Here is a 15,993-nt window from a genome sequence, read left to right on the forward strand (position 1 = left end):
TAACACGACAGTTTCACATAAGAGGCCTTAAACCCCATTTATCTTGCTCCTGACATCCTGAGAGTTTCCTCCACTAGTCAAGAGAGGAAGATTTTTAGCTTAGAACTAAATCCTTCTGAAATAAGAAGCAAGACCACGAGGCATGTGTGGACAAGATCTGCTGTTTTACTAAGAAGTATCACGTCACTCAGGGAGGGAGGCAGCAACTGCAATGTCTCTAACTCACTGCGACAGAATGAAGACATTTAGAAGAAGAACACTGCACCTGGGTGAAGTACCGCTCAAATGGATGTCACTTCTCAAAACTTACAAGGTATACTCCTCATGCTTACAAACACAAGGATTAGATCTGAGTTTTCTACTTGTTTCCCTACTTCCGTACTCATTTTCCAATCTACAAGGACTTCTGATGCTACATGGCATAAGCAGAACCAGAAAAATCTCATTTTGCCTGATGTAACAACATCAATCTCAAGGAAAAAAATATTTTAAAGAGATTTGTTTAGACCAGAAGATTCCAAATTTGGTGACCTTAGACTGTTGGTAGCTGTAAGAATCTCAACACTTGGCCAAGCTTAATCAAGAACACTTAAAAGCCAGGATGGCTCCAAACATCACCAATGAAACTAGCAGAAGAGAGCAGACAATTTTGGTTAGGCAATACTGTTCCCACAGCCATTTAATGTTTCAGAATAGGCATAATTCTCATTACAGCTAATAGCCATTGGGCCTTGTTATGCCTTTTTCCTCAAACAAAGGGATAAGAAAAAGGCATTGTTTGAGAAGTCTGTTTTCTCATTATAAGACTGTTTATGCACCGTAATGACATTTTTATACACTGACTAGGTTAAGCTTAAAATGATTCATTGAACCACTTTTCCAGTTACTAGACACTGTTTATATTCTTTGCTTTTCCCCAATGTATTTGCACCACATTCGACAGTTCCCCAGCTTAAGAAAACTCAAATATCTGATGCTGAAAAAGTATTGACATACAACTAGGCAGTTTCCTACAGATACTTTATAGGGTAACTAAAATAAAATACCTTTTAAGCCTATCAAATGGTCCCACAAATATCAATAATACCGTGTGATCTCACCTCTAGTATATTACGCAGCTTTTGAAGAACACCTACGTTCGGCTCAGGGCCCCGAACAGGTTGGTAATTACAGAGGCAACCGAAGAGGATCCCTTCTCAGTACAAATCTTATGTTGAATGTTCAAAACAGCACGTTAGAAAATAAGAGAACTTTGAAACTGAAGTAGAAAAGACAAAAAACAAAGCATGAGATGGATTTGAGCTATCTTGTGAAATTTCACGTCATCATCTGACTTCCATGCCAATGCTGCCGCTTCAGAGTATTTTTATCCTGAATACCAGAAATGTTTCCTTATGATTTCTTTTTTTAAAAAAATAAAACCTAGGCAACAATTAAACTGTGCAAGATACATATTCCAGTTTGCAGGGTTTCTACAGCCTATTAATCCAGAAAGATATTCTGACTTTTAAATTGACAGCGTTACTATTTCTTTGCTTAATACAAAGTGGCAATCATTTTAAGTAAAGCATGAAGAAAGAACATACAGATGACAGAAAGCAATCTTAGAGACCCTCTTATATGAGGTTTAGTGTTGCTGGAGTCATAGCTCTGTTAACGCAGTGCACATATGAACTTGTATTACGCCTCTAGACTTGCAGTGCCATAGTAAGTTTTCTTCTTGTTGTCAGCAGCATACTGGAAATAACTGCACTTAATTTTTCCTAGAAACTAATTCTTGTCCATTAGGCATAATTCCTCTCCACATATTTTGCTTATGTCAAGCTTGGCATTTATAGTGCTATTTAGGCCTTCCTCCTATGCTGTACACCTCTGTGTTTTTCTTTGCATTATAGATTTGTGAAGTCAAAAGCAAAGGGTTGGAAAAGACTTCATGCCATCTAGTTCTTCAACCCTCCATATCCCAGGTCAAAAACAGCTTTATCTGTCATTCTTCACGGACATCTGCTTAAACCATTCTTAAAAGCTGATAGTATAGACTATCGTAACAGAAGATGCTAACTCAACAGGTATCTGAAGAATTAATTTCATTGAAGAGAGAGAGGAATGGTTGCATCACAAGCCACACTGGACTGAAAAACCTCCAGAAGTAGATTAAGCTACTCTGGTTTCCCATGAAGACATGCACATAAACAACATCTCCTTCAACTGGTTGAGCTGGGAGAACAGGAGTCCTTGGCAGAGGGAGTGTAAAAAGAAATCTACAGAGGAAGTAAAAAAGCAGCTGGAAGACTTGTTTTCCATCATCTGTATGAGCTTTCTTCATACTTTTCTTACAACAGCTACCATAAAGAAAACCAGACTTCCTGTCTTCCTCTACGTAAAAATTCTTCCCGTCTCCCTCTATATAGGATAAAAAATAACACAAGCATTCTGCACAGTTAAGTTCATGGAGATACTAATGCCAACTTGAAGAATGTAATTTTGGCTTGAAGTCTGGTAGCAAAGCCTCAAAGTCACTAAAACTGTTCAAAAGTAAAAGTCAGAGTCATACTAAGAGCCAAATTCAACCTTTCACCTGGTGTATTAACAAACAGACAACCCTTTCTGTGTTGCCACTGTTTATGTTGAAGGTTCTGAAATAATAACCAACAGGGTGTGTTAGGACTAAAAATCCTCTGGCTGGAATGCTCAGAACCTCCTTGATTTATGCTGACATTTAATCCCTTTCCTCCCTTAGAAGGATTCAGGGCTACCAAAAGGTACTGGTTTGACAGTCCTGAAGACCTGACATCCCTTTTACACACCTAACAGGTGCACACAGAGGCAGCAAGGAGCAGCTCATGGAGGCCTGGGAGCATGCAGGGCCTTGTCCTGCAGAAGGGGACCCCCTCCAGCAATGGAAGGAGCTCTGCACCAGTTCTGTTCCTGGCCATACTGCCAGGCTCAGCAGGAACACACAGACTTGCATTTAGATTTAAAACACACTGACAATTCATATATTGCAGTGTCTGATAATCTGTCAAAATCTGAGTTAATGAAGACTCCGGTTCTGGAGAGTGTTACGTGCAGACTCTGAGCCACTGGTTTCCAATCCTTTCTCCAACAGAGTTTGTCTGAGCATGGGCTGAAAGCCAACAGGCAGCACCTTTGTTATGAATTCAGCTTCTGTTGCCCTTTTTTCTGCCTTTTCTTCATGTCCTTTATTTTTTTTTTTTATAGTCATCCTCTCCTTTTAATTTAAATTGGTGTTCCCTTTTCTACAGACTCATTTATAAAACTACTCCAATAGCTCCCTTCCTCCTTCCACACATTCACAGACATTTTAGTCTTGGAAGAAGGCCTCTGTTGACATGATAAATCATTAAATGCCCCAGGAAAACTGAACCCTCTGTCAGTAAGGAGGTCCTTTTAGAGCCAAGAAGCAAACAGACACGACCAGCTGTAGAAACAACTGAAACTGGGAAGTCCTAGCTATAAAAGGATAGTTTAATAATAATAATAATGTTAAATAATAACAAAAACACGCCCTGGCTACACCAAAGTAGGTTCCAGAATCCCCTATAATGGAAGTTTTAAGGACAGGCTGAAAAGATCTGCCACGACAGAGCACATGTACTTGAGCATGGCTCAGCTAAGGAGACTACAGTAGTTCTAGTAAACAAAGCTGGGAAGGGATGTTATTTTAAAATTTGGTGATCAGATTTATTAAAGTCATTGTATAAAATGACAAGTCTTACAATAGCTTTATACATAAACACACACACTTCTGCAAGACATCCGACTTTGTGCCATAAGCTGCTGTAAGTAGGTTAAATATCAGTGATAGCTCAAGCTACAGTTGTGCATGACAAAGCAGCATGAAATGGGGAAGTTTCTACCGAGCTTCCAGAGGGACTGAGCTAGGCCTCGTGTTACTCAATGCTCCATGTTCACTTCCAGCTCACTGATGACAGCTACCACTCAGATAAATTCAAATCCTAAGTTTGTAGCATTGCCCTGTTTTCATTATTTCACTAAGTAGGGAAGGCCACGTCGTATCTCTGAACAAAAACCAACACACCCAAATGAAAAACTGCACTAGAAACAAAGATTGAAGGCTGTACCTACAGAGCAGGAGACCCATGTCCATTGAGCAGCAACATGATGATGTATGTATGAGTCCCATGAAACAAAAAACACAACTTAAGTCTGTGTGTTATGATAACAAGTGTTCACGTTGTAAAGAGTGTGGCAAAGCAAAAGGCTAGTTTGGACACATCATTGTTAGGAACAAAACCAGGGCACTCAGTTTTATGTCCACTTTAAAAAAAAAAAAAAAGATGTTGGAGAAGATGGTGGAAAGACTCTGGAAAGACTTAAACCTCTATTGCAAAAGCAGAAAAACAAAAAACAAATTTGGACTATGTAAAACATCAAAATGGTTAAAATATCATGATAATGCACATCATTTTTAACAGTGAGGAAGGCAGAGGTACTAAAGAATCCAGCCCCGCCAAGAAACACTAAGAATGACTGGGCAGACTAACAGGCCCAAGAGACGTCATAACAGGGAGATTAAACACTAAAGCACTGGAATTATTGATATTGCTTTTGAGGTCTTCAGTTCAGAATTGAAGAAAACCAAACAAACCCTGTATTGTATGTCACGCCAGTGTGCTTTAGACAAAATACCAGTTACTGCTAAAACGTAATGACCTTTGGTTACGTGGCAGTAGGTGTAGATCATCTAATATCCCTTCTAAGCCTTAACTGCTTGAGAAGTACGAAATGCCTTCCTTCATTCTCAAACGTCCAGTTTTACCCATTATGTCTTACGGTTAAGCCTACCATGAAAACAGATATTCATGTCAAACAAAATAGACTTTTTTTGGTCAAGTACCCTGTAACCTTTGTTTCTGAAGTCCTATGAGTAAATTCATCATTCACCCCATTCAACAGTTCTTACTTTGCATTGTTTATTCTAGATAGCAAGTTCTGTCAAACTTGGTCCAAAGGCCAAAAGAGGACAGTGACTACTGCTCAACATCAAACATTTCTGCACTGGACTCTTCTTCAAGACTTGAAAATTATAGGCAGAGAGATGTCAATCAAGAAAAATAATAATCAAGTCATAAAGCACAAAAAAAAAAAAAAAAATACAGCTCTGAACCTGACCTTTGGGAAAGCCAGATAGTAGGATCTCTCAGATTTACCACAGTCAGATGTTCCAGAGTCCAAGCCCACCAGCATGACAATGTGCCTTACAGACATAGCATCCAAAGTGGTACAGAACATGAATTGTACCAGGCGATGTCCAGAGGTAACAGAACTACCAGCTGAGTACATTACCATACTAGTTAGTATTTCATAAAAAAGAATTATATATGAGTGCTCTTCATAACCCTGAAGCACAAAAAGGCATTTCACCCTGTGGGGATTAGTAGGTGAAATTTGCTGCACAAATGCAAAAACGGGAAAATTGTGTAGCCAGAAGTTCTGCAGAAAGGATCTCAAGTTACAGGGGAGCACAGAACTCATTGCTTGGTGCTTTCAGTAACAGCCTGGGAAGGCCACAGTATGTAAGCCAAAACAGGAAGGCTGATTTCCATCTCAAACATTTTTTGGAGGCTCCCATGCTCATCTGCTTAATGCTTCAGCTGTAAAAGGTCATTAATTTTGCATTACGTCTCATACATTTTATATTCACATGCTTGTCTTTGCTCATCCACTATTAAACAACATTAACTTTTTTTAAAAAAGATATTATGCACCTTTTCCACTGCTCACATGAACAGCTTTCCCAGGCATATGCTTAACATACAAATGATACTGACGTAATTGCTTGGAATATTTCATAAAATCAGATTCTTTTTTCTCTGATAATTAATTTCTAATAGTAGCTCTCCCAACGCCTATGAGGTTAAAAGCATGATTCAAGGTGGTCAAGACTGTGGCCTGGTTGACCCAAGTTCTGTCTTCAACTTTGCTCTCTGCTTATCCCCAAAATAATCTGAGGTTAAACTAGCTTGAACAGTTTTCTCAGAGCACATTCCCTGACAAAAACAAATTACTTTTCTCCCTGTTATATGCCACCTCCCTGGCTATTGGAGGGGAGAGCTTTCAACAGGCAAGCCCATCGTTATGACAGCAGTGAAGTAGCCCTGCACAACAGAACCAGAGTGACACAATAATTACTTTGCTCCTAATTTTGGAATTATCTTCTGACAATACTGCTACTTCGATGGCCAAGCATACTTAAAACAGGAAAACTATCCACAATGAAATAATTTTAGTATCCAGGATTGCCCAGGACAAAACCATGCGTTCTTCCCTGGACGTCAGAAGACTTGACCGTGCTTCTTGTAACAGAAAACTTCAAATTCTCCAGTGACCACACATGTACAGCAACACGAACTTCCCAACATGCAAACACAAGCAACCTTGAACCTCTACTGGATCTATAATCCCTGTACAGACAAAAAATAAACTGCAAAAAAAAAGTTCTCTTTTAACATTCAAAGTACCAAAAGTATTTCCAGTCTCTCAGAAGTTCAGCAACAGAATACAGAGCCAACAAGAACCCCTGAAGGAACTTGAATATTTATTACTGGCTTTGAACCAGAAGATCTATGTGAATGGAGGATCACGGATTGTAGTCTGACTGCTGTTCCGATACATGCAGTTAACATTCATTATAAAATATCTCCTTATGCAGTACTTAGTTTCAGCATGACGTTCATCTCCCCCACAATTACTTACAGCTCCATCAGTCTTTACTAGTCTTCCCAGCTAAGAATTTAAAGATTTAGGATCACGGTTGGGAAATGAACATTTACAAAAACAGCCTTTGCCTAGTTGAAATTAGAAGCAAACATTAATGTTCTGCACTTGCCATTGAAAACTACAACAGGAAACAGTCAGTTGGCTGACTTAAACTAGACTACTAGTGTTTGATAAAGTTCAGCTTTTCTAAAGTCATTTCTATAATATTCAGCATTCAGGTGAATTTGAACTGCTACAATGACGGCAAACAAAAATCAAAAGGCCAGTGTAGTATTTCATGCTGGATAAACCACAAAGCTTAGTTTGTGTGAGTAAAGGTGCCCTAGAAATGCTATAAGAACATTCATAGGATATACAACCATTAATATATACACACACTGATGCTATGATGTATTCATATTCCCAAATTAAGAGAAGGCAATTTCTACCCACTCTAAAAGATTATATTAAAAAAGGAGTCTCCACAGAAAAGGATTGAAGGGAACAAATCACTGAAAACAATTGTCAGTTGTGTAGCAAAAGAAAAACCCCAAACCCTCAAAACAGTGCAAGTATTCTTTGTTAAATCATATGAGCAAACCTGATGCATGTTCACAAAACAATAGACAAATACATAATTGAAAAAGCTCTGGTGACAGTTTTTTTTCTGAGATACCTTTCACTAATTTAAAGGGAAAGTTTCATTGCTTTGTAAAGTTATTTATGCAGCAAGTTTAGAACTATCATGGATTCTTCTCAAGTTCAATCGCTTACCAGGGAGCCTGCAGATCAGACTGAACTTTGACTGTGTCAAACCATGAGGCTTCCTTTCCTGGAAGCACATCAAGGTTCTTGCATGAAATCTGATCATCAGCACAGTCAGATTAATGACAGAAGTGGTCAGGCTGATAAACTAGCAAAACAGAAACCTGCCTAAATATGTGTGGAACCACATCTAAGACAAGGTTGTAATGCATTCTCACCCGTTTGTGCCAAAAGTGAAGGGAGAATCTTTTTTTGAAACTGATGTGAAAGAAAAGGCTTTATCACTCGCTGTTTCCCTGCAGGAGGTCTGTAGCTGTTTCTAGAAAAAACAGACACTAGATACCCAGATTACTACCAGCTCTTAGAGTAATGCCGCTGATGTGTGATGGCTGACTTACCCCAGAAGATGCCTAGCTTAGTTCTGCTGGAAGTGGGAACGGCAGGGGAAAGCTGTTTAAAAATTATCTGACTTCCTTATGCAGTGGAAGGTAAATCAGGTATCAAGGATTTCTTTCAATCAACAGAAGGTCTCAAATAAATGTGTACCTCTGTATGCCAGTACCTAACTGAACCAAGTGCTCTCTTAAAATAAGATATTCTTAATAAACCAGTAACTACGTATGATAGAAAGTTATATTTGCTTTTAATCATTTCCCCACCCACCCACTTACTTTCATTTCCTAATGATTGGTAATACCGTACCTTTCTGCTGCATATGCAATCATCTTGCCTCAGGGCACTATTCCATGATGTTCCTCACCAATGCACAGTAGAAAGTTGCTTATTTCACCCAGTAAATCTGTTCACACAAGTAGCTGTTTGACTACAACACTTTCTGAAGTCCCAATATACAAAACTTTCTTTCAAAGGAAAGAAAAGGGACTTCAGAAATAAAAACTTGTGTTAGGGGAAATTAAATTTCCATATATCTAGCTAAAGAAAAAATTTTTGGAGTAACTTGCCTTGACTCAAGAGGAGATGTGTATACAGAGATGGGAATGCCTTTGAGTATTAAAATAACTAAAATAATTTTCCTTTTCTAATTCACATATCTACTCACTGCAATAAAGCTGGATGTTTCTTGGCTTAAATTCTTAAAGGTCACATGAAGTATCATGGAATGGACAGAATACACCACAAGATATTTTATGGCATTTTGCTGAAATGGAAACAAGTTGGAGGGTGAGTTCATTTAAAGCCAGGAACTAAGGCAAGAAAACAAGTTATTTTCACAGTGCCTGGAAGCCTAGAAGTCAACTCAATGTCCTACTCCTCTACAATAGATGGTACCAGAACAGTCAGGACATAAGAAATGCTACTAGCACTGTAAAACTGGAACTGCCTGTACGATGTCACAAATTGCCAAAGATAAACCAGTTATTTTCTAGCACGTATTATTTATCCCAAATAGCCTCTGCAACTCCTAGGAAACTTATAAGTGATAAAAAAACAGCTGGAAGAGGGACAATGGAAATATTTGAGACCTGCAAGTTCTTCATCACTTGGGTAAAGCCAATACAAGAACAGCTGACTTCAGTGAAAGAAGTACTTTGTTTAATGCTCTTATACTTCTCAGCACCAAACACAAAACAATCACCATGAGGGGAAGAACAAAACACACACCTTGAACACCTCAGAGAAGAAACCAGAGCCGATTTTCTCACATGTGAAGTCATCAAGACGAGTAAGTCTGGAAAAGGCACTTATCAGGGCTCTGTATGAAGAGGTCCAAACTCTTCCAATCTGGGATGCAGTCCCATCTCCTCCAGTGCCACCGTCAAAGTCCTCAGCGCGCTCCAAGCGTGGTGGAAATCCTGCTATTGAATTCCGCTTACTTCGGTCCATTTTGAAAACAGGCTTGTCTTCTGCTAAGGGAGGACTTCTCACATCTTAGGTACTTTGCTGTCTTCTCTACTCTTGTTGGAAGCTAAAACACAAGAAATTGAGATGGTCATTATTATAAAAATACCTAATCACGTTTGATAGGACTCCAACACAACATAACCAGCGTAAGGGAATAAGAAAAGCAGAAGATATCCAAGTAGGTGTTAAAAAAAAAAAAAAAAACACAACCAACCCCACAGCATCATTAAAATAGATGGACAATCGAATGAACTTTTGCTTTAAGAGTCCTGGAAATATCTATTCTCTGGCTATTAAGAAATCAATGGGTTTGGAGCTCAAAACTTTAAATGATAACAAAGGGCTTTCACACACGCACTATTTAAGTTCTGCTTGCTACAGAAAACAACTAAGCAGTAGGAAATCCACAAAATATTACCTTCTATGCTACTTCGGTAGCAGTTGGTGACCAATCTACTGCTATTACAAGAAACCATTTAACATTAGGGGCTGAATAAAAGATGAAAAACATACCAACTTTCAGTTGACTTATGGAAAATTATTAGCTGTCAATAACAGTAGCTGGAGCACCAAAAGCTTTGTTGTTTTTTTTACAACTTCCACCTACGAATGTTCCAAGACCAATTTCTTAACTAGTAAAAGCACAAGTTTATATCCACTAAAGATCTAGTCCCCATATTTGTGAAAATGATCAACAATCCTGCTACAAAAACAAAGGCTTCTTGTAAGAAACTGCCAGAACAATTCTCTACGCACACAATTTTAAAACTATATTAATTTCAGTTCAACTGAAAACACAGGAAATAAGATACATTTGCCAAGTACGAAGAGGGAAAAAAAAGAAAAAACAACACCGAGGGAATTTTTTTTCTCTGTGTAAGAGGATGATGAAGTAATCAGGATGACTCTGGAGCCCATCAAATCCAACTTGGATTGGCAAACCTGACAGGTGGCCTACTTTTTTTTTTCCCCTTAAACCTTAGAGTCAGGAGGTTATTCATCTTTTCCACATTTAACTGTTCATTTACAGCAATTCGGTGAAGCCCCTACAAAACCTGAACAAAGCGAGCAGTCACAATGAGGAAAGATTTTTTGAGGGTGAATGAAAAACTGGAAGGGGAAAAGCAAACTTTTTTTTTTTAATAAAGTGGTGGACAAAATAATCACAAAGCAGGGAGCAGACAAGGCACTTATGCTTGTATGTACACAGATGTACAAGACCTGAACAATGCACTAAATTTGAAGAGCATCTCAAAAACAGAGGCGCACCAGCTGTCCTCTGAATACACAGCAGCCCTGCTATACACATCTTGTACGCAGCGTATCCTTCAGAGATGCTGTGCCAACCCCTCAGAAAGACACACAGCCCTTCCCTGCCTTCAGAATGAGCTCTGTTGAATTGCATGGAATTAATTTGAGCTTGTCCTCTCTGAGAAGAAACAAACACTTTTCCCTCCCAAGGTCTGTGCTGGAGTTTATTGCAAGTATCTTAAAACTCACCTCTCTGAATGAGGGTCAGGATGGGGGGGACGGTATAGGAGAGCCTTACCAGGGCCTGCTTAAGAAAATTTAATCTCTGTCAAATCCCACATTGCGGTATTCCTACAGAACTTTATGTGCAGACTCCCCCATGCGTGAGCTTACTGCACTTCTCAGATGTTAGTACTACATCATCTTAACATTATAGTGTGGCCGACTGCCACAGAGAAGATCAGGATCCAATTTCTGACCTCATATTCCTGCCCCGCAAGCCCTGAAGGTCTGGAAACGGTACAGGAGCACCACGGGAGGACAAAGCCCGCTCTGTCTCCCCGGGGAGAAGAAATAGCCCAGGGAAGCTCCTCAGCTGCCAAGAAGGTGCCCAGGATCTTCCAAACATACTTAAATAATTCTTTTTGATCTGAGAGCAGCAAACTAACGTTTGGGTGCTTTTCAAGGAGATGAAGAAAGAACTATCTGTCGAAGGAGGAGAGGCAGGAAACAATGGTGTTAACAAGTCGTTTTCTGGAACAAGAGACAAGTATGTTTGGAGACTGACCAAGAAGCCTGCTGGCCTTGAAGAAGCAATGTTTTAGCACTTAGCAGAGCAGCACCCACCTGCACCAGGCACCTTCTAAGCAAAGGAGCAAGGTTTTGCCCCAGCAGCACCCAGTTTGACACTCAATGCCGTAACTCCCATGAGGCGCACCCTGAAGCTTTTGCAGACACTCCCCCAAAACTTAGTGAAACAACCCACCTGCACTGCGACCCAGCAAACAAATCAGAGCTATGTCAAAATATATCCAAAAATGAGACAATAAGACTGCTGTTTTCTAGCTAGAGGAAGACACCAAGTTAGGCAAGTGATGTTAAACAGGAAGAAAAACCTACCTCTGTCTTAGCCATCCAGATGCCATTAACAAAAGATCAGCTCCCCATATACTCTTCTTAATGTACTAAAAAAAAAAAAACCCTCACACATACACATCCTTCTGATTGAAATCACATGGCGAACTCCGCAAAACTCTGTACAAATCTCACAATGAAAGAAGAGATTCAAAGCACTTCACACAACATAAATCCCAAAAGGGTTTGCCATCTGGATTCCCAAGTAACCCGTCCCTTCAATTTCTGCCTGCTAAAGCTTGCCTTATTTCCAGACAGCCACACAAAATCCTTGGAAATTATTAGGGTTGAGCTCCATTTGTCCAACTTTCTGCCCAGGATCGCATACACAGAATTGAAGGAAAATTTCAAGTGGGCACAATTCCAAGCAGGCCTCCTGTCATTTTGGCCAATTACACTAATGATCACATTCTCAGTCAAATCAACCAAGGTTTAATTGACTGTCAAATCAGTCTGAGGTACTTTAATTTACTACCTTGTATGATTAATTAAAGTGCACTGAGCAGAATGCAAGACCGACCTACTGCAGATCTAAAGGCTGTTGGGTTTGTTTCCCTGGTCTGTAATGTTGTAGTTCAGCTCAAAGATTCGCAAGCTGTGCTCAAGGGCCAGTTAAGAAAAGACACCGAGCACTATAAAAACATTTCCCAATAAATTTTCCAGCTTCCAGACCACTTTTTTTGACATCCTTACCACAACAAAAATTCACCCCACTCTGCCAAGCCAAAATGTTTTAGGAACACATTTGTCAAAACGCATACCTGCCCCGCTCATCCATTCGGTATACTGCTGAAAAGCCCAAATTTAGGCTTCATACTCTACCATGTTTTAATTTCTTGGTCTAAAAACAAACCTTGAAGCAAGAAACAAACAAACCTAGTTGCAGTACATTAAGGTCAGCTTCTCCACTGCATGAACGGATTGGGTTTTGAGTTGTGGGACTGAGTGTAAGTACAAACAGTATCAGCATTTATTTGGTTAATGAGGGGGTTGGCTTACAAAACCAAGGTCTAAGCCTGAAAACATGTAAGGATGGAAACCCCACAACAGCACATATCCCACACATCAACGCAAAGCGAACAAGATACATGTTCAGTGCTTAGCATTTCATACTGTTCGTAGACATAAAAACAGATCGAGCTTCTCAGCTTCAGCAGCATCCCTTTAATACCTCAGGGTACAAAACAAGATCCCTCCAAAACCGTTTCAACTCATTACCGACACTTTTTTTGTCCCCAGTATCTTCACAACACGTGCATATTTGCACTTAAAAGTCAAACTCCAAGTTTCCTAAAAGATGGCCCTAACAACAACAACAGCCATTTTTAGACACAGAAGACTGTCGCTAGGCATTCAGCCTGGAAAGCCATAAATCTGGTGGATGCATGTTATTAATTTGAAAAGGTTTTCTGAAGAGCAAGATGCCAAAGCTTTGACATAAGACATTTGCCAAGAGTTAACTATTTAAACCCATAGTCTGATGGAGTTTAAAAGCCCAGCATTACAAAAACAGGGAGGAATTATGCTGGCAAGTGCCACTCAACAACACAGCTGGGAGGCGAGGGGGAAGAATTCCCTCCAGTAACTTGCAAATTTCAGAAAAGCTTCAAAGCATTGTAAAGAACAAAATCTTCCAGACTGAATTGACTTTGAGGTCATTAGCCTGGAGGAGAGGGGAAAAAAGGAGGGAGCAAAACATAAGAAATCAAACTAAATAGGTAAAGAGAGCCAAGCACTCCAGTTTTGTTCCTAACTGCTGTCATTTCTGTCCTAACAGAGGAACGGTGTTTGGTTTGTCCCTAACTTGGCTTCCTGTCTTTGGGAGAAAGGTAACACCAAATATTTACAGAAGGGTTCACGCTGCGCTTGGCCCAGCTCATCCTGACACTGAAATCTTTTCTGACTGCTTAATGGGGGAAGTCCCAGGGTCCAGCCTTACGTCTCAGTCACAACATGACACTTGAACCCCATCATTTCCTACTTTCATTTTGGTGGCATTTTGCTTTAATCGCATCTCCCCTGCTGGGGGTAGTTCCTAGCTCTGACCAGCACCTCCACAACGTACCTCGCACGGCTAGGGCTGGCATTCCTCAGAAGAGACCGGCATTAGCCCAGGGACAGCGACACCAGCCCAGAAACCGGGAGCCTGCTAAGCTGCACCACGGTTTTGTAATGCAAACAAACCTCGCAAGAGGCTGAGCTGAAACAAACAGTTCATTTATTTTGTGACTGCAGCCAAGTTTGAAACCAGAAAGAGACGAGACGTTAACTTACTGCAAAGCCTGGGCTTCGAGACCAACGCCGTAGGTTTAAAAATACTCATATAAAGCACGGGCATAAAGCCTGGCACACACTGAGAAGGCAGATAATTGGAAAACACACAAACAACAACAACAAAATGCTCGATCCTTATGCCCACAGTAAGGAATTGCCAACCGCTTCTCGAGTCCAAATACAAAACAAAAGTGAACCTGTACAGACGGGCCTTCCAAAATCTGCTCGTCTCCCCGCCTGGCTGTAGTCGCACCAACACACAGGGCAGGCTGTAACGTAGTGGCAGAGTCAAACCATCACGCTCAGGTAGATCACACACAGTAAACAGCTGCTGCTTCCAACAGACAATTTTAATATGTTCTGTTTGCCTAAGAAAACATGAAAATTGCAAGACAGACAGAAAGCAGCGGCCTTCCCTCTGCTTGTACAGACCTTAATAAAGGTGCTGAGAAGCAGCAGGCTGACGACTGCTTAGCTCCTGACCAAAACAAAGGGAATCGAAGCCTTTCTGTACTAAGAAGCATTGTAACACCTCTGTAATCAAGGAATGCCCCCAGCCCCGCCGCCAGGTTTATAGCTGAGGACCGAGAGCTGTCTGCAGGGCTTCTCACGGCAGGCAGGAAGCAAAGCCACGTTGTGTGGGTGCAGCTGGCGAGAAAAGCCAGCACGGCAAAGGCGAGGAGAGAGAACAAGAATGCTTGATAGGGAGATGAAAATAAAGAACGCAGGCTGAGTTTCATATTTGACTGATAATTTATACAGCATCACAAAAGACAGCCTATATTTGCATCTTCCATCTAAAAATATAATCACCACAGATATTTAAAACGCATTCTACAACATATCACTCAAATACAGCTGAAGCTCCAGCCTGTGCTCCTGGGCTCAAGCAGCTGTAAGACTCCGAGTACCGTGTTTACAGCAGGTCCTAGCAGCACAAACAGAACGGTAACAGGGTCCCTGATAACTCATTTATGACGCTTTGGAGAACAGGGCATCCCAAATCTGCTGCTGTGTTATTGGAGACACCGGAGTCTGGTGGTATTTACACATCAATCTGAAGCACCTCGGGTACCGAGGGGAAATCTATAACTCACAGTTGTGAGCCACAGACCGGGCACGTATGAAGTCGGGTTTCAAAAGCAAAGTTATTTCAAGCAAATCCCCTGCTGGTTGCGAAAGCTGTTACAGCTCTCCAGTGCAAGCAAGGGGACAACCACATAAAAAAGTGGCCTAGACACTACCAGAAATGTGTTCAACTTAAGAAAAAGTGACAGGACCATATGAAAAGAAGCTTATTAACTAAGTCAAAAAGAGGACTTGGCAGCAGACAACAGATGGAGCCACCAGGACACAGCAGCTGATTATCAGATGTACTTACTGATAAATACACAACATGAAATGAATACGCTAAGGAGCTAATAAGGAAGAAGATGGCTTAAAAACGATAATTACAAACGTTCATCATTTTTGATCTTGCCTAGAAGAGCACTTTTTTTGTACCAGGCTGCAAGATACCACGCTACAAGGATAAAATAAGAAGTGTTGCCATTGTGCAAATGCATGGTTCTTAGCTACAGGAAAAAAGGAAACCTATGATGCAAGGGAACCACAAGCTTCACTCTTTCCTGCAGCAGGCACAGAAGCAACATCCCCCTCCCTTAGCCCTGCTTTTCTTTCATGCATTTGCAAAGTCACTTGCATAAAGAATCAAAATAGCAAAAGTACACATATGAAAGTGGGGGCTACAGCTCGGTTACAGCAGGCCTACACCACCCAAACACTGTTTGGACCAGCTCGCTCCTTCCACAGCCTGTCCCTGTCTTCTGCTCCGCTCCCACTGCCAGCTGTTCATCCTAACAGAACAGCAGGAAAGATCCAAGCAAGGGGGGAAATAAAAAGAAGAAAACGCAACGCAGGAGGGCAGACACTTGGCAGCAGGTACAGGAGCACACCCAGGTA

At 40.7% G+C, this 15,993-nt stretch overlaps 1 protein-coding gene across 1 annotated transcript in view; it reads right to left on the bottom strand.

The window, feature by feature from the left end:
* Positions 1-15,993, bottom strand: part of TESK2 (testis associated actin remodelling kinase 2) — a 76,909-nt gene that overhangs the window by 59,992 nt on the left and 924 nt on the right. The window contains exon 2 of the mRNA XM_035332966.1: positions 9,133-9,436. Coding sequence (XP_035188857.1) covers positions 9,133-9,354 — 222 coding nt within the window. The 5' untranslated portion in view covers positions 9,355-9,436. The remainder of the gene's footprint in view (positions 1-9,132; positions 9,437-15,993) is intronic.

This window comes from Oxyura jamaicensis, chromosome 8 (genome assembly GCF_011077185.1).
Source record: "Oxyura jamaicensis isolate SHBP4307 breed ruddy duck chromosome 8, BPBGC_Ojam_1.0, whole genome shotgun sequence".
NCBI lineage: Eukaryota > Metazoa > Chordata > Aves > Anseriformes > Anatidae > Oxyura > Oxyura jamaicensis.